The sequence below is a fragment of the Pipistrellus hanaki genome (assembly GCF_964339955.1).
Source record: "Pipistrellus hanaki genome assembly, chromosome: 2".
NCBI classification, from domain to species: domain Eukaryota; kingdom Metazoa; phylum Chordata; class Mammalia; order Chiroptera; family Vespertilionidae; genus Pipistrellus; species Pipistrellus hanaki.
Genome location: NC_140504.1, coordinates 191,576,176 through 191,600,900, shown reverse-complemented (window position 1 = coordinate 191,600,900; position 24,725 = coordinate 191,576,176). Strand labels below are relative to the sequence as shown.

The window sequence follows — 24,725 nt, the reverse complement described above, 5'->3', positions numbered from 1 at the left end:
CATCCTTCGGGGCGCTTGTAAAAAGTCCAGATGCATCAGACTGAGGCCGGGCCCAGGACTCTGCATTTTGTCAGTTCCCCAGCAGGGTAGAGAAGCCCCCCACTTTACTCTGAAAATGCAGGAAAAGGGGAAGAGGAGGATGGGAAGTGAGGGACACAGACCAATACTGCACAGCTCTGTACCCCACCATCTCCCAGGCCCCCAGGCCCCCGTGCTCTGGCCAGGTACCTGTAGAGACTTGCTCCCCTTTAAAGCCAGAAATTAACTCCCTCAGTGCTGGGGTGGAAGCAACAAGTTCCTATGCAAATCAGGTTTCTTCCAGCCAATCCAGAGATCCTGGCTCTAGGAAGGGGCGTGGCCTCCAGGACGGCAGCCAATGAGCTAGCACCCTAGGCTGGAGGGGCAGGGCCAGGCTCTTTTAAACCACTGGCCAGGGGGCCTGCAGGTAGGCAGTGCTGGGTTGTGAGGCCCCAGCCCTGTCGGAGGGGAGGCCAGCATGTCCCTGCAGAGGATCGTGCGTGTGTCCCTGGAGCACCCCACCAGTGCCGTGTGCGTGGCCGGCGTGGAGACCCTGGTGGACATTTATGGGTAAGAGCCGGAGGCCTGGGCTTTGCAGGCCCTGGGTGTGAGCTCCCTATGAGCTGTGTAGGGCATCTTCAGGCTCCGGCCTGGCTTGGCTGCCTTCTCCTGAGCCTTGGCCTTGGAACACCAGCCCATCACAAGAGCTTGGGTAGTCACCTTTGGCGAGGAAAGACCCTAGCCAGGAAACTCGAAGTGTGGGAGGCCAAAGGTGGGTAGAGAGGCTTATGGTGGCTGAGCTCTGGCCAGGGCCTTGGGGAGGAGGGGGTGGTGGTGGTGCTGGAGCCACGGGGCTTGCGCATTTTCTCAGTCTGGGGGACCCTGCAGGCTGGGCTGAGAGTCTGGCTGAGCACATAGAAATAGGAAGAGACATACTGCCCTCCCGATCCCCAGTTCCTGCTGATGAGCCTGAAAACAGAGCATCTATCTTTTTCTTCTTTTTCTTCTCCCCCCCACCCCCCCAATTACTTACACATCTATAGCACTTACTCAGTGCCAGGCCCTGTTCTAAGAGCTTAACAAGCCTCTTAAATTTAACTTCCACAACCACCATATGAGCTAAGTTTATTCCTCTTCGTCTTATTTGACAGGTGAGGAAACCGAGACACAGGGAGGGCCAGCCATTTGCTCGGGTCACACAGTTACTAAGTGGCCAAGTCGGGATTTAAACCCACCCGTGGCCAGGAGTCTTATGGACTTGGCTGCCCGCCCCTTGAGGAGGAGGTTTGCTTCCTCCAGCTGTTTGATGCCTATGCGTTATGCCTCCACCACGGAAGGGACTCCTGCCCGGCACACAGAGCAGTCCTGGGTTAGTGCGAGGTCTCTTCCGGCTCAGAGAGGCCATGATTGAGCAATCCTGACGCTCGGACTGTGGGCCAGCGGGAGAAGGGGCAGTGGGCATGGTGACTCAGTCCTGGCTCCGCGTTTTCGCAGCTGTCGGACCCTAGGAAAGTCGCTTTACCCGAGTCCTCGGTATGATGGAGATGATATAATAATAATAATAATAATAATAATAATAATAATATCAGCAATGATACTTAGAGCCTGCTCCACCCAGTCACTGCCTGGCGCTTTACATATGTTTGCTAATTCTCTTAACCATTCTAGGAGGCAGACATTATCATCCTCCCCATTTTATAGATGGGGAAACTGAGGCACAGAGAGGTTGAGTAACTTGCCCCATGCGTCACACAGCCAGTGGGGAGTGCAGAGCCAGGAAGCAACCCGAACAATTTGGCCTTTAGTTCCCAGGGCTCTTGGGAAGATTGAGTGAGATTGTGCGTGCAGAGCATGAGGTGAAGCCTGGCCTGTGGTGCACACTCAGTTATGGTGACTGCCACCATGATTATCATCCTTGTCACCATATCGAGGCTTTATCCTGACCCTGTGGACAGCCTCAAGTGTCCCCAAGCCTGCCATACACCGGGGAGCGACCTCTGAACTGTATTGGGAGAAGGAGGAGATGAGAAAAGAGACTGTAGCATAGGCTGAGCAGTCAGGGCAGGCTTCCTGGAGGAAGGGCACCAGCCAGAGCCTTGAGGGATGAGCACAGGCAGGACACTGGGCTGCTCTGTCTGAGGCAGAGGATTAAACCCTGTCTTCCTGCCTCGTGTTGGGTTGGAGATGGCCCTGACTGGGCAGGAGGGGAGGGGGTCTGTTTTCCTGATCAGGGACTCCTGTGCTGAGCCACGCCCCGGGGACGAACGTACAGCCAGGGTTGAGAGTCGCTGCCCTCGGTGGAAGGCAAACAGCCCGCGTCGCCCCTTGCTCAGCAGAGGTGGTCTAATGGGGTGGAAAGGCTTGGGCACCTGTGGGCCAGTGACCCCGAGGTTTGGGCTGAGCTCTGCCACCATTTTATTGTCATTTGGAACAACCTCCGGCTCCTTCCTGGGCCTCGGTTTCCCCATGTACCCTGAAGAGCAGTGGGTTTCAAGCTCTGCTCCCAGGTGCCTCTGAGGTGACAAAGCAGCTCCCCGCTGTCTGCAGCCGATTTTCTTTCTTTCTTTTTAAAAAAATATATTTTATTGATTTTTCACAGAGAGGAAGGGAGAGAGATAGAGCCAGGAACGTCGATGAGAGAGAAACATCGACCAGCTGCCTCCTGCACACACCCCACTGGGGATGTGCCCACAACCCAGGTACATGCCCTTGACTGGAATCGAACCCGGGACCTTTCAGTCCTCAGACCGACGCTCTACCACTGAGCCAAACTGGTTTCAGCTGCAGCCGATTTTCACCCGAGAGCTCTGACTGAGAGGCCAGGATCTGGGAGCCTCGCTGAGCGGGAGGAGCAGCTGGTACCTCCCCCAGGAGCCAGAGCTGCCTGGGCCTTGGTCTCTCTGTCCCTGGGGGGCCATTCGGGGGGAACCTTGATGGTCATCTTGTCGACCTGTGTGTTTTCAGCTACAGGGGCCTTTCCTGTCAGTTCCTCGGCTCAGAAAGTCTGCTTTTGTCTTCCCAGAGGCCCATGGGTTTGGGTTTGCAGGGGAGTGGGGACAGAGCAGGCCACGAGTCCTGGCTGTCACTTACTAGCTGTGTGACAAGTTACGTGTCATCCCTGAGCCTCAGTTTCCTCATCTGCAGAGTGGGGATGATATGGCGATGAGAGCCGCCTGCGTCACCGTTCTCACCATCGGAGGGAAGACACGAGGCTCCAGGGGAGACCTGACTTGTCCTGTTTCCCAGCACAGGGTGGGCTCACCCGGAGTCACCCTGTGGGCCCTGGGGCACCGAGCTCCGGCATTGCTGAGCCAGCCCACCCTCGCTCTGCTTCTGGCTTCTCTGGGCACCAGGGTGGTTTTGAGTGCAGGTCCCAGGGCCCTGCCCGTGGCACTTCTGGTTCTGGAATCACCAGGGGGGTCCCAGGGTGGGCACTGCCAGGGTGACGAGCTGTCCCAGTTTGCCCAAGACCTTCTAGGTCCCAACACCGAGAGTCCTGAACCCCAGGAAGTGCCTCCATCCCTGGCAGACCCCCTGCCGTGCTTCACCCTCCCTTCCCCGCCTCCTGGGCTGGCTGGGAGGGCTTGGTGCTAGGGGCCTTGGCCTGTCCTGCACGCGGAGAGCCTCGTCTGGGGAGACACCGGGGCTCCAAACCACATGCACCTCCTGGAGCTGGGCCATGGGGACACGGGCTGGCCACTTCTGCTGACCTCCAGGAAGTGGGACACCCAGATCCTCCCGTACCTGACGCAGGGCCTCCCATCAGCCACCCCTTTGATCTTTTTTATTTTATTTATTTATATATTTTATTGATTTTTTTACAGAGAGGGAGAGGGATAGAGAGAGTTAGAAACATCAATGAGAGAGAGTCATCGATCAGCTGCCTATTGCACACCCCCTACCGGGGATGTGCCCGCAACCAAGGTACATGCCCCTGACCGGAATCGAACCCGGGACCTCTCAGTCTGCAGACCGACGCTCTACCACTGAGCCAAACCAGTTTTGGCCCCTTTGATCTTCCTAACACACAGCTCCCGTAATGAGGCATGAGCACTGCCCTGGGGGTCTGGAGCCCTACCGTCCGGTCCCTTTGCTCTGCAGCCTCTGTTTTCCCCGCACCAAAATGAGGGCACGGGTTCCGGTGATCCTGACTTTCTCTCACCCCGAGCACTTACACCCCCCTCCTTTGATCTTCTCATTATCCCCCCTTTATAGGCGCTGGCACTGAGGCAGAGGGAGGCCGCCCGCTCCCTCAAGGTCACACACCTGGTGGCCTTTCCTTCCAATGACCGCATGTGAGCCTCATGATGGCCAGTGAGTCTGGCTAAGTGGGGGGTCATTATCCCACTTTATAGGTGAGGTGACCAAGTGCAGGGAGGCCAGGCGACTACTCAAGGTCACCCGGCTGATGTGTGATCCAGCCTGTCTAGTGTCTGACTCCTGACTCCGGTCCATGCCCCACCCCTGACCCCGTGGCCCTGAGCCCCGTCTGGCTGCTCCTGGCGGCGGAGCTCTGTCCTCGGCTCCCAGTGGGATCGAAGGCTCTGGGGAGCACGGTGCCTGTGGACACAGTGGGCGCCCCTCAGACAATAAGAAGATGATCAGACTGATTTCAAACAGGACGCCCCGACGAGCTGGAATGAGGGAAGCGCAGTCCCGGGGTCAGATAACATCACGGACTTCTTAATCCCACAGTGAATGCCTGGGAAACGCACAGGGGAAATGTGAATGCACATGGAGCCTTGGAATGCAAGACTGCGTATCCATTTGTGGGTGGTGGAGGCTTGACTCCCAGGAGCTCACTGGGAGGACCTGAGAGGCCTGGGGTGGTCAGGGAAGGCTTCCTGGAGGAAGCAAGACTTTGACCCAAAGCTCAAGCAGCCGAACAAGGGCTGCCCCCCCAGCACTTCCCGTGGCTCCCTGTTCTCCCAGGTCAGTGCCGGAGGGCACAGAGACGTTCGAGGTCTACGGGACCCCCGGCGTGGACATCTACATCTCCCCCAGCGCGGAGAGGGGCCGGGAGCGCGCGGACACCCGGCGGTGGCGCTGCAACGCAGGCCTGGAGATCATCGTGGTCATGAACTCCCCCAGCAATGACGTCAACGACAGTCATGTGAGTGGGCCCCTGGCCTGGGGCAGCGCGGGGAGGCAGTGATCTAGCCTCCCTGGGCCTTCTTTTTACACGGAGGACGGAGTAGCATGGTGAGTAAGTGCCTCGCCCTGGAGCCAGCCAGCGCTGAGTCTTAAAGTCACAAAGTGTGGCCCTAGCCAGTGTGCTCAGTGGATAAAGCATCGGTATCAAGAGTATGTACCTCGGCTGCAGGCTTGATGCCCCGCCCTGGTGGGGGCACATGTGGGAGGCAACCAACTGATGTGTCTCTCTCAAGTTGACATTTTTCTCTCTCTTCTCTCCCCACCCTTCCACTCTCTCTAAAAATCAATAGAAAAAGATCCTCAGAACAAAAAAACAAACAAACAAGAAACCAACGTGTGTGGCCTTGACCAGTGGCTCTAAGTGGTTAGAGCATTGAGCCCATGCACTGAGGGGCCACAGGTTCGATTCCTGGTCAAGTTCCTGGGGCAACCAGTTAATGTGCCTCTCCCACATCGATGTTTCTCTCTCCCTCTTCCTCCTCCTCTCTCCCTCCCTCCTTTCCGTTCTCTCTGAAAAGCAATGGGAAAAATATCCCCTGGTGAGGATGAACAAAAACACAAACAACAAACAAACAACAACGCACACAGCGTGTGTCCTCTGCAAGCAGTTTCCCCACCTGTGGGCTGAGGTTGCTTAGGTTGTCCCTGCAGCTCCGTGTGAAGGAGAGGAAGCAGGGATCAGGGGCAGGGAGGGATGCTCTTTCTGGTGAGACGTCTTCCCACGGTGACATCTCTCCTCTTCTTCCTCTAATCTACTCTCTTCCTGTCCCCCTCCCTTCCCTTCCTGGGGGCATAATGACTTTCCTTCCCTCCTCTCTCTGCTCACTCAGCTAACAGAGAGTGTCTTTAACCTGCCCCGGCTGTACGCAACCTTCTGGCCCCAGGGCAGAGTACACTTAGAATGTGAGAGAAATGGGGTGGCCCCTGAGCTTGGCACAGGCGATGCCACCTTATATGGCTGATGGGAACCAGGACTTGTCGTACGGGAGCGATGGAATTACACTCCGTGTCAGGAACCATGTTTTGGAAAACTGTCCCTTTAAGAGCATTGCCCATGAGCCCATCCAGCCCTCCCAACAAGGTGGCTTTGATGCATCAGGCTCCAACTGCTTTATCGTCCTCACCGTCTCCGGCCCCGCCTTGGACAGTTACTGGGTGCTGGCTGTGGGCCAGGCACCGTACTGAGCATGTTACACGAGTTCCTTCCTTAATCCTCACAGCCTATAATCACTCCTGCAGGTAGGAACTGTCATTATCCCCTGCTCTCCAGCCCAGGAAATTGAGGCCCAGAGCAGATAGGAACTTTTCCCAGGATATTTCCACGGAGGCATCTGAATCTGAGCCCTTACACAATGCTGCCGGCCCACTGCTTACGACAGCTGATGTTTCTGTGCGATCAGTCTTTGACATGTGTTGTTTTAGGCTGCACTATAGTCCTCTGAGCCATGAACCTGTATGGTCCCAGTTTGCAGATGCGGAAACTGAGCCGGCTGGGAAGGGCTTTGGCCAAGGTCACACAACCCAGAGGTGCTGGGCTCTCTGAGTCCAGGCCTGTCTGAGTCCCAGAGATAAAAACATTGGCTTGGAGAGTGTCCCAAACCCTGCCCAGTCTGAACTCCTCATTGTACAAATGGTGGGACTGAGACTCAAAGGGGAGAGAGGCTTGCCAAAATCACATAGTAGCCATCGGCAGCACTGGGACCAGGTCTCCATAGTAGGCCCATTTTACAGATAGGCCAACCAAGGCATGGACAAATAAATGGCACCGAGAAGGCTAAAGGAAGGGCTGAGTTGGTAAACTCAAGCTCAGTGCACAGAGATCTCCTCCCCTCTTTGCCAGATATTCCAAGGTCTCCTTTGGGGTGGGGGCTCTTGGCTTAGCCAACATGACCCTGGGCCCATCTCTCCGCAGGTTCAGATTTCCTACTACTCCGCACATAAGCCCCCGCCCCTGGCATACACAGTGCTCTACCTCACCTGCGTTGGTAAGTTGGGGGCCCTGGTGAGGGTGTGGCCAAAGGGCGTTGGCCAAAGGCAGGATGGGAAGTGGTCGGGAATGACACTGAGCAAGGATCTTGTTACCAATATCAATGAGTTTTTTTTTGTTTTGTTTTTTAAAGTAAGAAGTGCACATTTTAAAAATTCAAACAGTAAAAAAGAGTATATAGTTGACCCTTAAAAAAACATGGGTTTGAACTGCATGGGTCCAATTATATATGGAATTTTTTTTTTTTTTTTCCAATTGACCCATGCAGTTCAAACCTGTGTTGTTCAGATTCCCCATGGTGGGGAATCTGAGTCTGCAGAGGGCTGACTATAGTTATATGTGTGAGGTCAGTGCCCCTACCATTCAAATTGACTCAAGACCACAGGTTCCCCAGGCCCAGCATCCTCCTAAGACATGCTGTGTTTATATAAATAGACACATGTATACGTGTTTATTCCCCCCCTTTCCTAAGCAAATGGAAGCATATACAGACATGTCACTGGACCTTGCTTTTTCCAACTTAAATTTTTAGGGGGCTAATTCTCCACATATAAACTCCATGCAACTATCAGACAGGAAATGTAAAGTGATTAATATGTTAAAGGCTGTAGAGGAAAAGGTGGGTAACATACATGAATATGTGGGAAATTTCAGCAGAGAAATGAGAACTATAAGAAGGATTCAAATGGAAATGCTGGAAATAAAAATCCGATAAAATATGTTTTCGATAGGGCCATAGATAGACATGGCACAGCTGAAGAAAGAATTGGTGAACTTGAAGACAGGGCAACAGTTACTAACACAAAGAGAAAGAAAGAATGAAATGAACAAAATAACAGAACAGAGATTCAACAGCTCTGGGCCAGTATCAAACAGTCTAAATTGAACTTTGTAGGGCTGACCTTAAATCTCATATGGAAGCACAAAGGGCAAGTATAGCCAAAACAATTTTGAGGAAGAATAAGAGGGAGGGATGCATGGTACCAATGGCTTTTCTCCAAGTAGTAGTAGTTGAGGCATCTGATTAAATACAGACCAGAGACCAATAGAGAACTGGCCATAGACCCCACTCATGTGAATACCACATGAGAATCAATAAACTTTGAACCATATCTCGTACTATATTGAAAAATAAATTCCAGATGGGTTAAAACATTTTTAATATATTTTTTATTGATTTCAGAAAATAAGGGATAGAGAGATAGAAACATAAATTATGAGAGAGAACCATTGATTGGCTGCCCCTTACTGGGGATTGAGCCTGCAACCCTGGGCATGTGACTGGAATCGAGCCTCGGATCTTTTGGTTCACAGGCCGACACTCTATCCACTGAGCCAAACCAGCTAGGGCAAGTTAAAAATATTAAAGTGAAATCAATATTTTAGAGCTTTTAGAAGAGAATATCTTTAAACTCAAGGTTGTCTTTAACAAGGAAAAACGATAGCACAGATCCTAAAGGGAAAGGTGGATGTTAGGCTGCATTAAAATTTAAAACTTCTATACAACAGAGGAATCCAACTCTGGACTGGGAGGAGAAATCTGCAATGCATGTGGCTTCCTTGGAGCATGGAGATTATGGAACACTGCCATCAATAAGAAAAAAAGACAAATGACTAGAAATAGGCGGAAAATGTAAACAAGCAATTCACAGAAGAGAAAGCCGCAGGGATCAGAGCCCAAAGGAAAAGACGCTGGACTTAGTGCTGCCAAGGAGGTGGAGCTGGGGGCTCCTGGCACTGTGGGTGGGAGTTTGTACCACTATGGGTGGTACAAGCACGCGGAGAGCAATTAGCAAGAAGGTTAAAAATGCTCCATCTTCAGGAGGCATTTTAGAAGCAGAACTGTGATTTATGGGAAATGCACATTGTACACTTCGATAGATATTGCCAAATTGCTCTCCAAAAAGACAGTACCACTTGCTATATCTGCCAACAGGGGGTGGATGTGCCTTGCCAACACTGTGCGCTATCAGCCTTCTCCCTTTGTGCCAATCAGAGGGGCTGTATCTCATTGTTGCTTTAATTCGCCTGCTTTTAGTTTGGACCGAGGTTTCTATCTCCCTGCCTCCCCCTCCCTGAACACACACATTGTTCATTGCAAAGTATCTATATAATAAAAGCCTTAAGTGACCATTACGGCAGAATGACCAGAACGACTGGTTGCTGTGATGTGCACAGACCACCAGGGGGCAGACTCTCAACACAGGAGCTGTCTCCTGGTGGTCAGTGCACTCCCACAAGGAAGTTGGGCCCAAGGCTGGTGAGCCTCTCCCACCTCCGTGTCATCTCTAAGGAGCAGTGAGCAGGTGGGTGGTAAGGAGCAAGGGGTCCCAGACTGCAAGAGGGATGACCGATTGCTGGCTTAGAGCCACTCCCCATGGGTCTAAGCCAGCAGTCGGACATCCCCCAAGGGGTCCCAGACTGTGAGAGGGCACAGGTCAGGTTGAGGAACCCTCCCCCCCACCCGCCAGTGCACAAATTTTGTGCACTGGACCTCTCGTACCCACAGAAAAGTGCAGAAAGCTTTATTTTGGTATTGATTTCAGAGAGGAAGAGAGAGGGAGAGATAGAAACATCAATGATGATAGAGAATCATCCTGCACACCCCCCACTGGGGACAGAGCCTACAACCCTGGCATGTATCCGGACCGGGAATCAAACCGTGACCTCCTGGTTCATAGGTCAACTCTCAAGCACTGAGCCACCCCGGCCAGACAATAAAGCTTTATTTTATGCACACACATTAATGAATAGTGACAAAGCAAATGAGTAGCCATGGCCCAGGTCAAGAAATGGATCGCGACTAGCACCTCAAATAGGCCCCTCTATGATCTCCGGCCTCCTTCCTGTGGAGGTAGCCACTACCTTGCCATAGTATTTGCTTGCTTTTCTTTGTGGGTTTGTCACTGGAGTATGCATACCCAAATAACATAGTCTATTTTTGCCGCTCTTTGAATGTCCTATGGATGGAATCACAGTGTACATATTATTTTTACGGGTGGGACTTCTTTTGCCCACATTCTGTTTGTGGGATACATTCATTCACTGGTTGCATGGTGGTTAGGGATCTTTCCAAGTTTAAAAATTAATTCCAATGTTTCCTTCTTCCCCCTCCCCCTACCTCTCTCCTGTGAATGCCCCGTTTGTGTTATAAAATCTCCGCTGGTTCTGGGGAGACATGTTCAGAAGGTGGGATGGAAGCTGGGGTTTTAAGAGTATGGGATGAAGGTGAAGCCCAGACAGGCCACAGCCGGCAGATGGCGGGGACCAGGTTCACATCCACGTCTGTCTGACACCGAGGTCCAGGCTCACTCCCCCATCCCAAGGAGATGAGGCAGCTTCACACAGACCAAGAATGCCAGGGCAACCTGAGCTCAGTGCAGGGTGTGCCCCAGACAGTGAGGGCTGTAGGGATACAGAAGAGGGCGGGATCAGGGAAGGCTTCCTGGAGGGGGCAGCATTTGTCTTGGGCCTTGACTCTGACCCTGCTTCCTCCCCAAGGCTGCTTCCTTTCCCCAGCCCAGGGAGAGAGGCTCCAGATGCCCCCGCCCCACCTCTGGGCAGGGTCTTCTTGGAGAATACTTCCGTTTGCCCAGCCCCAGGTGGGCCCTGAGAGCAAAAGGTAGAAGGTGAAGGTCATAGGCCTGTGTTGACCTCCTGGGAACCCAGTGGTGACGTACCCTCTGCCCTCCCCTTGCAGACATCACTCTGGATTGCGACCTGAACTGTGACGGCAGGCAGGACGGGAGCTTTGTGGACAAGGTAGGACATCTGCCCTGGGCCCAGAAAGGGGTGTGGATTCTAGAACTGCTCTAGGCTGGGTTCATAGAGGCGAGGTTGTGACAGGCACAACCAGCCGATGCTGAGGTCAGGGGAGCCAGGCGTGGTGGGACTCTTCCATTACCAGGAGAGAAGCCATCACCAGGGACTAGGAAGCACACACGTGCTCAGCGCTAGGCTAGGCCTTGCTTTGTGGAAACCTCCTTGTGTATTTTTCCATCTAGGTTGGGGGTCAGTAAACGTTTTCTGTAAAAACAAGATAGCAAAATATTTTTGGCTTCGCAAGCCTTTCAGTCTCTGTGGCAGCTACTTGATTCTGCCATTGTAGTGTGAAAGAGCTACAGTCGGTATGTAAACAGGTATGTAAACAAGTGCATAGGACATGTTCCAATAAAACTTAATTTACAAACAAAGGCCAGGGGCCATAGTGTGCTAACTCTTTGATCTAGGAGTAAAGGGAAATCTACCATTATAACAGTATAAAACTGTTGGAGAACTTTGGGCTGAATTGTGGTGGCACTTCATGGTAGTAGGAGTTCAGAGGAAAAGGACAAGGGGGGCTGGGTGAGCGAGGAAGATTTTCTGGAAGCAAGCCCACTTGAGCTGGGACCTAAAAGGATGTAAAATGGAGGGCAGTCCCGGTGGAGGGAACAGCAGGAGCTGAGGCTGGAGGAAGGGATGGACTTAGAATTAGGAGGTTGCCTGTTGCAAAAGAGAACAGACAGCCACGAAAGACAGCTGCCAGTTTGGAGGCGATGATGTGGGCAGTGGAGAGCCATTGCTGTTCATTTTCTTTCTTTTTTAAAAATATTTTTATAGATTTTAGAGAGGAAGGGAGAGGAAGAGAGAGACAGAAACATCAATGAGAGAGAATCATTGACTGGCTGCCTCCACGTGCCCCCCACTGAGGATCGAGCTTGCAGCCCAGGCATGTGCCCTGTCTGTGAATCAGACTCCTGGTTCATAGGTTGATGCTTCATCACTGAGCCACACCGGCCGAGCCATTGCTGTTTCTTGAGCAAGAGGTGCTTCAGTGAGAGTGGACCTGTCCTCAGAGGGCAGGATGGGATTGGCCAGCCAAGAGGATGCTGGGGAGGGAGGCACAGGTGTGATCTCACCCCCCATCACCAGCTTTGCTTTGTCATTGGCAGCGCCAGTGGGTCTGGGGGCCCGATGGGTATGGGGCCATCCTGCTAGTGAACTGTGACAGGGACGACCTGAACTGTGATGACCGGGACAACTGTGACCAGCATGTGCGCTGCCTGCAAGGTGAGGGGCCCAGGGCAGCCCGTGTCCCCGGGTGTCCAGGGTCACTGCTCACCTCGTTTGTAGGGACTCCAACCCATAGGCACAGCCCTGAAGGCGGAGCTGGGGGCCCGAGGTCCAGCTCCCAGACACACCTTGACTGTTCTCCCAAGGGGATGCTGCGAGGGGCTAGCAGCTGCTCTTTGCAGCATCCCCGGTGCCATGCACGCCCCAGGATGGGACTCAAGAAAGAAGCTCTCCCCTTCCTTTCCCTCCAGGGGAGCAGGGGGTGTTAACATTATCTGAGCACCTCCTGCGGGCCAGGCCCTTTCCCCACATTTTCTGTCCGACTCCCCAGACCTGGAAGACATGTCCGTCATGGTCCTGCGGACCCAGGGCCCCGCCGCCCTCTTCGACGACCACAGACTCGTCCTCCACACCTCCAGCTACGACGCCAAGTGGGCGCGGGTCTTCCACGCCTGCGGTGAGTTCACGCCCCTTCCCCCCTGCCCGGTGCCAGGGGACAGCTCTGCCCAGGCTCCCGGGTGCCCTGGGGGCCGGAGGAATGGTCAGATGCGTGAGCTCTGGGCCTGGCCAGCTGGCGTCTCCAGCACAGGCGTGGCCCGAGGTTGTCTTACTGGATGAATGGATTTTTAAAATGTGTTTCAAGAGTGTTTAGAAGTGTTTGCTCTCAAAATATCTCAAATGTGCACAAAAGCAGGGAGAACGGTGTCACGAACGCCCAGAGGCCAACCCCTCAGATTCAGCAGGGATCGCTCTTCGTCCTTCTTGCTTCCTCTCTCCCTCGCTGTTTACCGAGGTGTTCCTCAGCCAGTCCCGGGCACCACGGGCGCGGGCCCTGCAGAATTCGGGGTGCATTTCCCGGAGAAAAACCGTGACTACTTCACGTAGCCACAATGTCAGTGCCGCAGGTCCAAGCAAGGATGCAAAAGACCTCCTCACAATGCAAATGGACACAAGTCATAAGATGCTCACTTTTTAAAAAGACCAAACAGTATAAAAGCATCTGGAGTGAAAAATAAGAGTCCTCTATCCCTAACCCTAAACCTGACTCTTAAAATGTGTTCACTGACAAGGATCCGGTCTGTGTTCTAAGCACTTTTTCTATATGTACTGAATGTGCCTCTATGTGCGTGTGTGCGTGCACGCGTGTGTGTGCGCGCATGCAGGTGCGTTCATGGTGTGCCTATTCTGCTTTCCAACCTGCTTCTTTCACTGAACCATATACTCAGCCCCTCTTTCTGTGCATTTATCGGGTCTGCTTTATTCTTTTCCCCAGCTCCATAGCCTTCCGAAGCTAGAGATGCTGCACGCTACCCTGCCCCCTGGGTCACTCGGCTGCTGATTTTACAATAGGTTCATTGAGGGCAGGGGCCTAGCTCATGGCGGTATCCTGAGTACACAGCTGTGCCTCAGACGCACATAGTAGGTGCGCAGTGAATGTTTGTTTGATGAACACGTAAACCACCAGTGAAGACCCTGGTGTGTGTCTTTTTTAAAAATATATTTTATTTATTTATTTATTTTTAATATATTTTATTGATTTTTTTTTACAGAGAGAAAGGGAGAGAGAGATAGAGAGCTAGAAACGTCGATGAGAGAGAATCATCAATCAGCTGCCTCCTGCACACCCCCTACTGGGGATGTGCCCGCAACCAAGGTACATGCCCTTGACTGGAATCGAACCCGGGACCCTTCAGTCCGCAGGCCGACGCTCTATCCACTGAGCCAAACCGGTTTAAACTGGTGTGTGTCTTTTGTAGGAAAGACACCTACAAGTGGAACGGCTGGAGGGGTACACGTGACTTTGTTAGATGTCGACAACTTTTTCCCCAGCCCCAGCCTGGCCCACCCGGCCTATTAAGCACCTCCCCCCCTACCCCCCTTGCCAGTGGGAGGTGAGGCGCCAGAATTGTCTGGCCGGCATTTGGGGTGAGGCCACACAGCTCTCCTGCGCCCCTCACGCTGCCCGGGCCCCCCAGGGAGCCACAGCTGCTACTCTGGTCCCCTCCCAGGCCCCGAGGACTCGTGCGAGGCCTACAGGCACGTGCTGGGCCGGGACAAGGTGTCCTACGAGGTGCCCCGCTCCCACGGGGACGGGGAGCGCTTCTTCGTGGAGGGCCTCTCCTTCCCCGACGCCGGCTTCCCGGGCCTCGTCTCCTTCCACGTCACCCTGCTGGACGACTCCAACGAGGTGGGTGGCCGGGCAGAGACCAGACAGAAAGGCTCTGTCCTGGGAGAGACAGGCACTGCTGATGGGAAAGACCCCCCCCCACAACCTCCCCCATCCCTCCCCAAATCCCCCCACCCCCACCCCATCCTCTCTAGAACCCTAGACAAAGCACTTGCTCAGAGCCCCCGGGGCTGAGATGGCCTGGCCTCTGGACCCCCCTGGCCAGGGCTCTGTCCTCTCCGCTCTCCCCCTGCAGGATTTCTCTGAGTCCCCCATCTTCACCGACACGGTTGTGTTCCGGGTGGCCCCCTGGATCATGACGCCCAGCACCCTGCCGCCCCTCGAGGTGTACGTGTGCCAGTGAGTCTGGGAACACGGGCGTCCTTCCGACCCTGGTGGCCCCCACCCCCGGCCTGGCTCTGTCCTGAGCCGCTTGCCCGGCCTGTCTGCAGGGTGAGGAACAACACGCGGTTCGTGGACGCGGTGGCGGAGCTGGCCATGAAGGCCGGCTGCAAGCTGACCATCTGCCCACAGGCCGAGAACCGCAATGACCGCTGGATCCAGGTACCACGCCGCCGGGCAGTGCCCAGCCAGGACACCGGCGCGGAGGGGAGGCGGGCCTGTCCCCACGGGGTGGGGCGGGGCTGACGGGAGCACCCAGGAGGACCTGGGCGCTGGGTCGCCCTCACTGGCCACTGCTCTCTGTCATTCTAGACCTAGGGCTCGCCCCCTGTCTCCAGAACTTACTGATGCTAGATACAACACCCTCTTACCCCCAGGATCTGGGCTAGGCACTGGGTTGGCCACACACAAGCCCTGTCATTAGCAGCCTGGACCAGGGGTCCCCGGGGGATAGCGAGCCGTCTGAGGCATTTTAGATGGCCACCCTGATGCGGGGATGCTACTGGCTCCCGGCCTCTATGGGAAGGAATGATCTGGCCCCAAATGTCAATAGAGCCGAGGCTCAGGAGCCCCATGGTCGTGACAATCCCAGCTCTCACCATCTAAGATGCTGCAGGGGGACCCGCTAAGTGCCCCCTGCAGGAGGGTTTGCAGGAGGTGGCATCCCCTCAGTCGGGGGATCAGTGATGGCCTCCAGGAGGAAGGGCATCTGAGCTGGACTGGACTTGGCAAATGGATGGGGAATGGCTTCTGCCACTCAGTGAGCGCTTACCAGCCACGTGCCATCGCCACGTGCCATTCCATCTTCCTGGCAACCCCCTGTCATTACCCACCGAGAAGCTCTCAGGGGTGCAAATGCCCAGGGCCAAACAGCTGGTAAGGGCCATGCTGGGACTCAGGGGATGGTGGCCCTGGCCGAGGAGCAGCATGTGCAAAGGCCCAGAGGTTGGAGGCATGAGAAAGAACGTCACGTGCTCCCTCTGCCCAGGGCCAAGGTTCTGTCAAGGGTAAGAACTGAGGAAGGAGACCTTGACTGCCAGGCTAGGAGCTGTCATGGCTGGAGGTTCCTTCAATGAACCAAGTTACTAACGAGACAAGTTGGATTGGACTCTGGCTGTGCTGCTGACTGGCTGTGCACCCTTGGACAAATAACTAGACCTCTCTGTTCCTCGCTTTCCTCGTTGGTAACCCGGGGTAGTAATAGTGCCTCCATATAGGCATGTTAGGGGGATTAATGGAGTTAATACCCATCAAGAGTCCAGGGCAGCCGAAACTGATTTGGCTCAGTGGATAGAGCATCGGCCTGTGGACTGAAAGGTCCCAGGTTCGATTCTGGTTGAGGGCATGTGCCTTGGTTGCAGGCACATCCCCAGTAGGGAGTGTGCAAGAGGCAGCTGATCGATGATTCTCTCATCGATGTTTCTAACTCTCTATCCTCTCTCTTCCTCTCTGTAAAATATTAATAAAATATATTTTAAAAATAAAAATAAAATAAAAATAAAAAAATAAAAAAGTCCCGATTTCCCCCCGATTTTTACTAATTTGTCCCGCGGCGTTCAAAAATCGGGACTTTTTAAAAACGCCATGGGACGCGGGACAAATTGTTAGAAGTCGGGACTGTCCCGCCAAAAGCGGGACGTCTGGTCACCTTAGCCTAGTGCCCAGCAAGCGTGGGAAGTGGTGGCTGTCCACAGCGGGGCATCTCTCTCGTTCGCAGGACGAGATGGAGCTGGGCTACGTCCAGGCGCCGCACAAGACCTTCCCGGTGGTGTTCGACTCGCCCAGGAACGGGGAGCTGCAGGACTTCCCCTACAAGAGGATCCTGGTGAGCGGTCCGGGGGCAGCCCAGCCCTGGGGGGGGGTGTGGACGTGACCCTGAGGGGTGTGGTGTGCAGGGGGCATGCCGGGAACCACGATCTTTAACAACAGGAGTAGCGTTGCCAGGGAACATGTCAGAGATGCCCAGTTCGATTTGGATTTCAGATAAGCAACGAGTATCTTTGTGGTGACAGTACATCCCCAACATTGCATGGGACGTACTTCTACTAACATATATTTGTTGTGTGTCTGGGATTCAGATGCCACTGGGCATCCTGCACTTTTAAAAATATATATTTTATTGATTTTTTACAGAGAGGAAGGGAGAGGGATAGAGAGCTAGAAACATCAATGAGAGAGAAACACTGATCAGCTGCCTCCTTCACACCCCCCACAGGGGATGTGCCTGCAACCAAGGTACATGCCCTTGTCAGGAATTGAACCTGGGACCCTGAGTCCGCAGGCCAACGCTCTATCCACTGAGCCAAAATGGTTTCGGCCATCCTACATTTTTATTTGCTCAGTCTGGCAAGGGGAGCGGGGAGGGCAGCTATTAAGATCACAGGTTGTGGTGTCAGAACAGGTCAGCTCTGCCACTCACAGGCTGTGTGACCTTGCCTGAGTCCCTCTCCCTCTCTGAACCTCTGTTTCCTCATCGGTGGAACTGACGTGCTAGCCCTGGCCTCACAGGCGTTGGCGAGGCTTCTCTGTCTGTGCAGGGGGAGCCTGCTGGTGTTGTCGGTAATAGGATAGCTGTGGGGTGATGGCTGCTGACCAGGATCTCCTTGAGGAAGGAGGGGAGATTCCATGGGTGCCCAGAGAATGGGCCCCTCCAACCCCCGCACTGGATCACACAGGTGGTAGGGGCTCTCACCGCTTAACATCCCGGGAAGCTCTGTCCTCTTCCAGAGCTGAAAGATTGAGGCTCAGAAAGCCACCACAGCCTCATGGTCCCAGAGACAGGCCACGCGAGAGCAGCCAGATGCCTGCCCTGGGGCTGGACTTGGCAGCAAGTCTGTGCAGCGTAAGGGGGTGGCCATGGCCTCAGGCTCCGGGTCTAACATGGCAGCAGGGCCAGAGGGCCTGTGTGTGTCCCAACTTAGGCCCCTGTGCATCCCTGAAATATTGAATAGATCAGATCCCAGCCTTTGACTCAGTATTTCCATCTGAAGAATGGGCAGCCACCCCTGCCCCACCTTTAAGGAATTCAGAACCCAGAAAGTTGCTTTTTAAGCTCTTCATGATGGCCATCTGCCCCCCTCAGCCACACTGACTCGGTTTCCCCCTCAGGGTCCAGATTTCGGCTATGTGACTCGGGAGCCGCAGGACAGCTCTGTGTGTGGCCTGGACTCCTTCGGAAACCTGGAGGTCAGCCCCCCAGTGGTGGCCAACGGGAAGGAGTACCCCCTGGGGAGGATCCTCATTGGGGGCAACCTGCCTGGGTGAGAGAGGGGCAGGGAGAGGTGTGGCTGGGAGGGAGGCTGAGGGCGGGGGTGGTGATGGTGGCTACTCCACTCCTCAGAGAGAGCCAGAAAGGAGTGATGAAACAGTAGTCCTGGGTGCAAGGGGGAGGTGCGGCTGGGAAGGCAGTGGGCTGTTCACCAGACACTGTCCACCATTACCTGGGGGGTTTGAGAAGTAGCCTCAGACCCCCCAGGTAATTGAGCAGGGCCCCAAGAGGTCCCTCAGCCCTTTTATTTTACAAGTGGGCTCAGAGAGGGTGAGTGACCTGGGAAGGTAACACAGAACGCAAAGTTATAACTAGACTTAGGTCTTCCCATTCAGAAAATAAGTAGATGTTGCTACCAATTAAAAAGGAAGAAAAAGCTGTAAGTCTCAACAGTCCTGGGAGAAACTGCATTTAAGTCAGAGCTTGTTTATACTACGGTGTAAATGACTAATATCAAATCTTTTCCTGAGAGCAGGAGAAGGGAGATATAGGACATGAAAACTGAAATGGCAGTAATGCATACAGAATAACAGATTATGTCTTTATTCAAACGTTACACCTGCGTACCAATGGACAAGAGAAGGGATTATATGATAACTAGAGGCCTGGTGCATGGATTCATGCATAGGTGGGGTCCCTCAGCCTGGCCTGCAGGGATTTGGTCGAAACCAGATCTCTAACATCCCCTGAGGGATCCCGGATTGGGAGAGGGCACAGGCCAGGCCGAGGGACCCCACCGGTGCACGATAGGGGTCAGGGAGGGATCATAGGAGGGCTCCAGGGCATGTCCAGCCCTTCTCACCCAGTCCCAATCAGCCAGACCCCAGCAGCAAGCTAACCTACTGATCAGAGTGCCTGCACCCTGGTGGTCAGTGTGGGTCATAGCAACTGGTCAAACAGTTGAACAGTAGGGCACTTAGTATATTAGGCTTTTATTATATAGGATGGTCATTAGCTATGCAACAGACCAACGTGTAGAGTGAACTGAATTCAGCACAGCAGTTAGAACAGACTTGGGATCAAATAACAGGTGACTCCAGAAGCTTTGGGGCGGGGGGGGGGGGACTAACTGCCTTCAAACATATGATCCCACAGAAAGAGAAAGTTAGGTATTTTCTCAGAAGGCAAAGAAGAATGGGATTTACATTCACTACCATAAGGCCCCTCCAGGGTGATCTTGTCCGCCTCTCCCCACTGATGTGCAGGGGGTGAGGCTGCAGTGAGAGAAAAGGAAGACAAACTCAAGGAAGGACCACCCAGCCATGGGGTGGATGTAGGGGTGCAGTCAGTGTCTTGAAAAATGGGAGGATGGGGTCCGAGGGCGGCTCTGAGGATTTGCCTGGATGGCGAGCCCAAGGCCGAGTGACCTGTCCTGTGTGCCCCCTGGAGAACTCACCTTGGGATCAAACGCCATCTGTATGTATATATGTATGTATGTGTGTATGTATGTATATATGTATGTATGTATATATGCATGCATGCATGCATGTATGGTACTTCCTGCTTACAAAGGCAATGCATGCTTTTTCGTAGATATTGCAGGTAGCTTGAGCGCTTGTCTTTCCATTTCCGCACAGATTTTTTTTTTAAGTTAAGCAACCCTTTTAACCCCCTTGGGCCCCAGGTCAAGCGGCCGCAGGGTCACCCAGGTGGTGCGGAACTTCCTCCACGCGCAGAGGGTGCAGCCCCCCGTGGAGCTCTTCGTGGACTGGCTGGCCGTGGGCCACGTGGATGAGTTTCTGAGCTTCGTCCCGGCCCCCAACGGGAAGGTGAGGGCTTGGTGGCACGGCTGTTGGCGCCTGGGCAGGGGATGCGCTCCAGGGCCCGTGCTGAGGAGTCCACCCTCTCCACACAGGGCTTCCGGATGCTGCTGGCCAGCCCCAGCGCCTGCCTCAAGCTCTTCCAGGAGAAGCGGAAGTGGGGCCACGGCAGGGCCCTGCTGTTTGAAGGGGTCGTTGGTGGGTACCACTGTCCCTCGTCACGGCCTTACACCCCTCCGTACACACCGGGACTTGAGAGAGGGCTGGCAAGTTTCAAAGCAGGGCCGTCCCCCTCAATCCAGGAGCCCTCACCCCTGCCACTGCTTGCCCTGCTCCTCCAGCCACCGTGGACCACTCGGGGGCAGAGCTGGCAGGACAGATGGTGGACGATGGGCTTGGGATGGGCAGGGACAGAGTGGAGACAGGGCCAGCCTCATGGGCATGCGACCAGGCTAGCCCACCTGCCCTCTGCTCAGCGGGCCCCCTCCCTTGAGGTTTAATACTTGTCTGCCACTGTCCTGAAAGTCTTAACAATCTGTGCTTTGTGAGTGAATCCCATTGGTTGATGGAGCATCTAATGGGGGCTCCTGGGCTCCTGACGGCCCGTGAACAGTCTCGTCTCCTGCCACCTCCCACGGCCCCAGGCTCCCCTCCGCGTCCCTGCCAGGTGACTGCTGCAGCCGCTGACCCCTGTGGGAGCCTGGGTGTGGTGAGGGTTGGGCACAAGTCCCCGTAGCATCTGGGGGAGGGGCTGGCCTGGACTGGCAGCTCCAGGGGCACGTGGGGGGGGGGATGATAATGGGTGCCCGGTGGGGTTGCAGGAGGGTTAAATGAGGTACTGAAGGTAGAGCTCTGACCTCAGGAAAGAGCTGGATGCATAGAGGCCCTGAGAAATGTGCTCTGCTGGCTCTAACCTCCCCTTCCCTGTCCAGCCCTGTCTGCGCGGGGCCTCCATGGAGCAGGCAGGAAAGCCAGGCCTCCGGGGAGCTCCATGCTTCACCCCTTGGAGGGCAGGGTCAGGGTTCAATGGTGGGCAGGTGGGTGGCCCGTTCCTGCCCCTCCAGAGACCAGAGAAGAGGAATCAGCACCCGGTGCCCTGCGGGGAGAGCGGTGTGGATTTCCAGTTAAAGGCGTTACCACTCCCAATGAACTCAAGCAAAGGTCTAAGTTCCCAGCGCTGTGGTCCCCTGCGCCTCCCACCCTCTCATCCCTCCCACCCTCCCGCACCCAGACTTGCTCTGTGGCCAAGCTGAGCTGGGCTGGCTGGTGCCTGCCAGCCAGACAGGCCAGAGAGCTGCTGACTCTGCAGGGCCAGTAGCTGTGAACTTGGCCCCTGCCTGGCTGCTTCCCAGAGCAGGGGCCCTCACTGCTGGCGTTGTTTCCCTCTCTCTCTCTCTCTCTCTCTCCCCACCGCTTCACAGGCAGTAACAACCAGGTCAGCACCATCTCCATCAACCAGGTCCTCTCCAATAACAACCTCATCAGCTACAATAAGTTCGTGCAGGTACAGTGTCCCCATTGGCGGAGCCAACCGGAAACCAGTGGCACGGGAGACCTGATTCTCCGGGATGGCCTCCCGGGGCGTGGAGCAGAGGTGTCCAGTATGTCTGGGAGGACAAATGGAATCTCCTGGGTCCTGATGACACAGATCCAAGATGGGGTTGGACAGCAAGGCTGTGTCAGGGACAGTGCCTGTCCCAGGGGAGAGGCGGGGCTGGATGGGGGATGGCTGAGGGCCGGCCCTGAGGGGAGGGGGCTGGGGGGGAATGGCTGAAGGCGGCCCTGAGGGAAGGAGGAGGCAGGCAGGCTGAGAGGCAGACACTGGGGAGTCGCCAGTGTCTCCATGGTGTTCAGACCGCGAGACTGAAGAAGTTCCCTGAGGAGGGAAGGGTCTAGAGAAGAAAGAGGGTCAGGGATGGAGCCCTCTGTCTCACGTTGAGCCCGCGAGTGGGACAGGACAGTGAGGAGTGGGCAGGACCATGAGGAGTGGGACAGGACCATGAGGAGTGGGACAGGACAGTGTGTTTGACGAAGGGATGCAAAGAGAAGGTTCGTGGGGGGAGTTGATCCGTTGGCACCCGGGCAGCCCGCCTCTCCTTAACCAGACGTGACCCCACGGGGCCCGCAACACACATGGCAGGGGCTCCCCAACTCTACCTCCCTCTCCCCCAGAGCTGCATCGACTGGAACCGGGAGGTGCTGAAGCGGGAGCTGGGCCTGACCGAGCAGGACATCCTGGACATCCCGCAGCTGTTCAAGACCGAGAGGAGGAAGGCGGTGGCCTTCTTCCCTGACTTGGTGAGGCCACCTCCCCTTTTCCCTCTCCCCTCCTTCCCCCTGTGACCTAAGGTTTCCTTGAGTTAGACGTTAAGCCTCCCCTCTGAGGAGGGGCACACTGCCTGGTCGCTGCCACGGTGGGGTTGGGGTTGGGGTTGGGGTTGGGGTTGGAGTTGGGGTTGGGGTGGCTGGTGGGGAGGCGGAGAGCAGCAGGGTCCCATCACGGCCAGCAGAAGGGCTGCTAATTGGCTGATGGTCATGGTCATGGTCATGACAGATGCTCACTGGCCAAGCCTCTTGCTCAAGGGCCATCAGGGACGGGCGCTGCCTGCTCCCAGGGACCCCCTTGTATTTGCGGAGTGAATGGATGGTTACCCAGAGGTGTGTAAAGCCTGGCATCAGCTGGGGCCAAGGTGCCCATTCTGCTTCTTGTCCTGCTCACAGCACTCCATCCATCCCCCCCACACGCGGGTGCCTGTGGGAGAGGCGGAGAGGATGGAGGCTCTCCCTGCTCTCACGGAGCCTCCAGGCTAAGCCGAGATGGGAGACTTCCCCGCTGCGGACTGTCCCAGCCATCTACTTGTGTAATCACGTGATGTGGTGGTTCAGAGGTCGGACAAAGCACTCGCAGCCTAAGAGGCAGGACTGAAAGTCCAGGAAGGCTCCATGGAAGAAGTGGCCTTTGGTTGAGCCCTGAGGGTTCAAAATTTGAACTTGCATCTGGAATGCCTGGACCACCGGGCTCCACCACAGGGGTTCTGATTGGGCAGGTCTGAGGCAGGGCCTAGACACTGCTACCTTTCCAACCAGGACCCAGGTGCCACCATGCTGCTGTCTGGGGACCACACATTGAGTAGCACTGCTGGAGAGCACCCAGGTCTCCTCCCCAGCACTCCTCCCCCTCTCCCTCTCTCCTCCCTCTCTATCCTCTACCCCCATCCTCCAGAGAAGCACTTTCCCATCATCAGAGCCTTGCAGAGAGCCTGTCCACACCACCATTGCTTCACCCCCCCGCCCCCTTTCCTTCCTTTTTCTGGCCTTTTTGCCTTCCTCCGTTTCCCCACCTGCAGGGCCTCTCCACTCCCCTTCCTTCCTGCACATTCAAGGCGGCCTTGCATTATGTGTGTGCTCCCAGAGCGTGTTTGCAGGACACGGAGGGCCACCTGAGCCAGCTTCAGCCAGAGAGGACGATGTAACACAAGGGCACCTGGAACCAGCTCTTATCTCTGTGTCCATTCCCATCCCTCCTCTCCTCCCTCCTCCTTCCTCTCCCCACCTCCAGCGTGGCTTCCTTGGCCTCTCTGTCCCTGGGGATGAATATGAGTATGACCTCGCATTATAGATACAGACGCAGACTGACTTGACTCCTGCCACGTGAGCTTCAGATACCCGAGAGAGAGGATCTGATTGGTCCCGAGAGAGAGAGGATCTGATTGGTCCCGCTTGGCTCAGCTATTTACCCTGCTCCACAGGCTAGGAGGTGGGAGTCTGTAGCACAAGCATGGCAGCTGCCACAATCCCCCAATAGGAAGAGCAGTTACCAGAGACGTAAGGGCTTGTGAGCGGGGCAGACGCTTTACGGGAATGCACAGCTGGCCGGAGGTCCTACCAGCCCACGTCCCTCTCCCACTCCCTGAAAGGGCGAGTGGCTATTTGCAAGGTTGTCTAAGAGACTAAGTAATTCAGGTGCTGCCAGCTATAGGGAAGGCGCCGGGGTGGGAGCCAAGGATGAAACTCCGCCCCTGACCGGGCTCTCCCCGCTCTGCAGGTGAACATGCTGGTGCTGGGCAAGCACCTGGGCATCCCCAAGCCCTTCGGGCCCGTCATCAACGGCCGCTGCTGCCTGGAGGAGAAGGTGCGGTCCCTGCTGGAGCCGCTGGGCCTCCACTGCACCTTCATCGACGACTTCACCCCGTACCACATGCTGCACGGGGAGGTGCATTGTGGGACCAACGTCCGCCGTCAGCCCTTCCCCTTCAAGTGGTGGCACATGGTGCCCTGAGCCCGTCCCGCCCACCCTCCTCTCCCCCTGGGGTGGGACATGGGCGGAGGGGATGGAGACTGAGACAGGCCCCCAAGGAAGTGTCAGGAGACCCCAGGTGTCCAGCTGGAACGCCGAGCGTGACCCGCCCCTCTCCGAGGCCATTTTCCTGCAAGTCTCGCCAGCAGCCCATTTGGTCCTCAGGCGTGATGCCTCCCGGCCTCCAAGGGGACCTCATTTCTTGTGGCCTCTCCTACAGAGGACTCCCCCACCCCCAGAGCCTCCCCATGGAGCCAGATCCTCTTTGGGGTCTAGAGACATCCATGCATCTCACCTGCCCTTTGGTCCCGTGTGTCCGATGAAGGAAGGACCCACGATTCCGCTCCGGTCCTGATTGCCTCTCCTCTGCAAGGGACCGGCCCCGAAGTCAGTCCTTCCCAGAGGAGAGAGTCCGCCCACAGCCTCACCCGCCGAGAAGGAGCTGGGGGCCCCCTTCGCTTGAGGGGGAGCCATCCCTCCATCGGCCACGCTCCTGACCAGACCCTGAACACTACCCCGCCCAGTGCCCAAACCATGTCACTACTACCCTGTTTCCCCGAAAATAAGACAGTGTCTTATATTAATTTTTGCTCCCAAAGATGCGCTAGTTCTTATTTTCA

General features: G+C 55.4%; 1 protein-coding gene across 2 annotated transcripts; it reads left to right on the top strand.

The window, feature by feature from the left end:
• Nucleotides 1–496: 496 nt before the first annotated feature.
• PADI3 (peptidyl arginine deiminase 3) lies at nucleotides 497–24,562 on the top strand (the record flags this gene model as incomplete). 2 transcript variants are annotated; one of them, XM_084875247.1, is made up of 16 exons in its annotated part: nucleotides 497–588; nucleotides 4,951–5,131; nucleotides 7,085–7,157; nucleotides 10,860–10,921; nucleotides 12,091–12,208; nucleotides 12,543–12,668; nucleotides 14,221–14,399; nucleotides 14,635–14,738; nucleotides 14,831–14,942; nucleotides 16,498–16,605; nucleotides 17,889–18,040; nucleotides 19,673–19,817; nucleotides 19,904–20,006; nucleotides 21,230–21,312; nucleotides 21,981–22,106; nucleotides 23,854–24,562. In XM_084875247.1, the coding sequence occupies 16 exons, from the start codon at nucleotides 497–499 to the stop codon at nucleotides 24,085–24,087; spliced, it is 1,998 nt and encodes a 665-aa protein (XP_084731373.1). In that variant the 3' UTR covers nucleotides 24,088–24,562. The 2 variants fall into 2 exon arrangements, with proteins under 2 accessions (XP_084731373.1, XP_084731374.1); XM_084875248.1 differs by having other exon boundaries at nucleotides 19,904–20,010; nucleotides 21,234–21,312.
• Nucleotides 24,563–24,725: the final 163 nt, after the last annotated feature.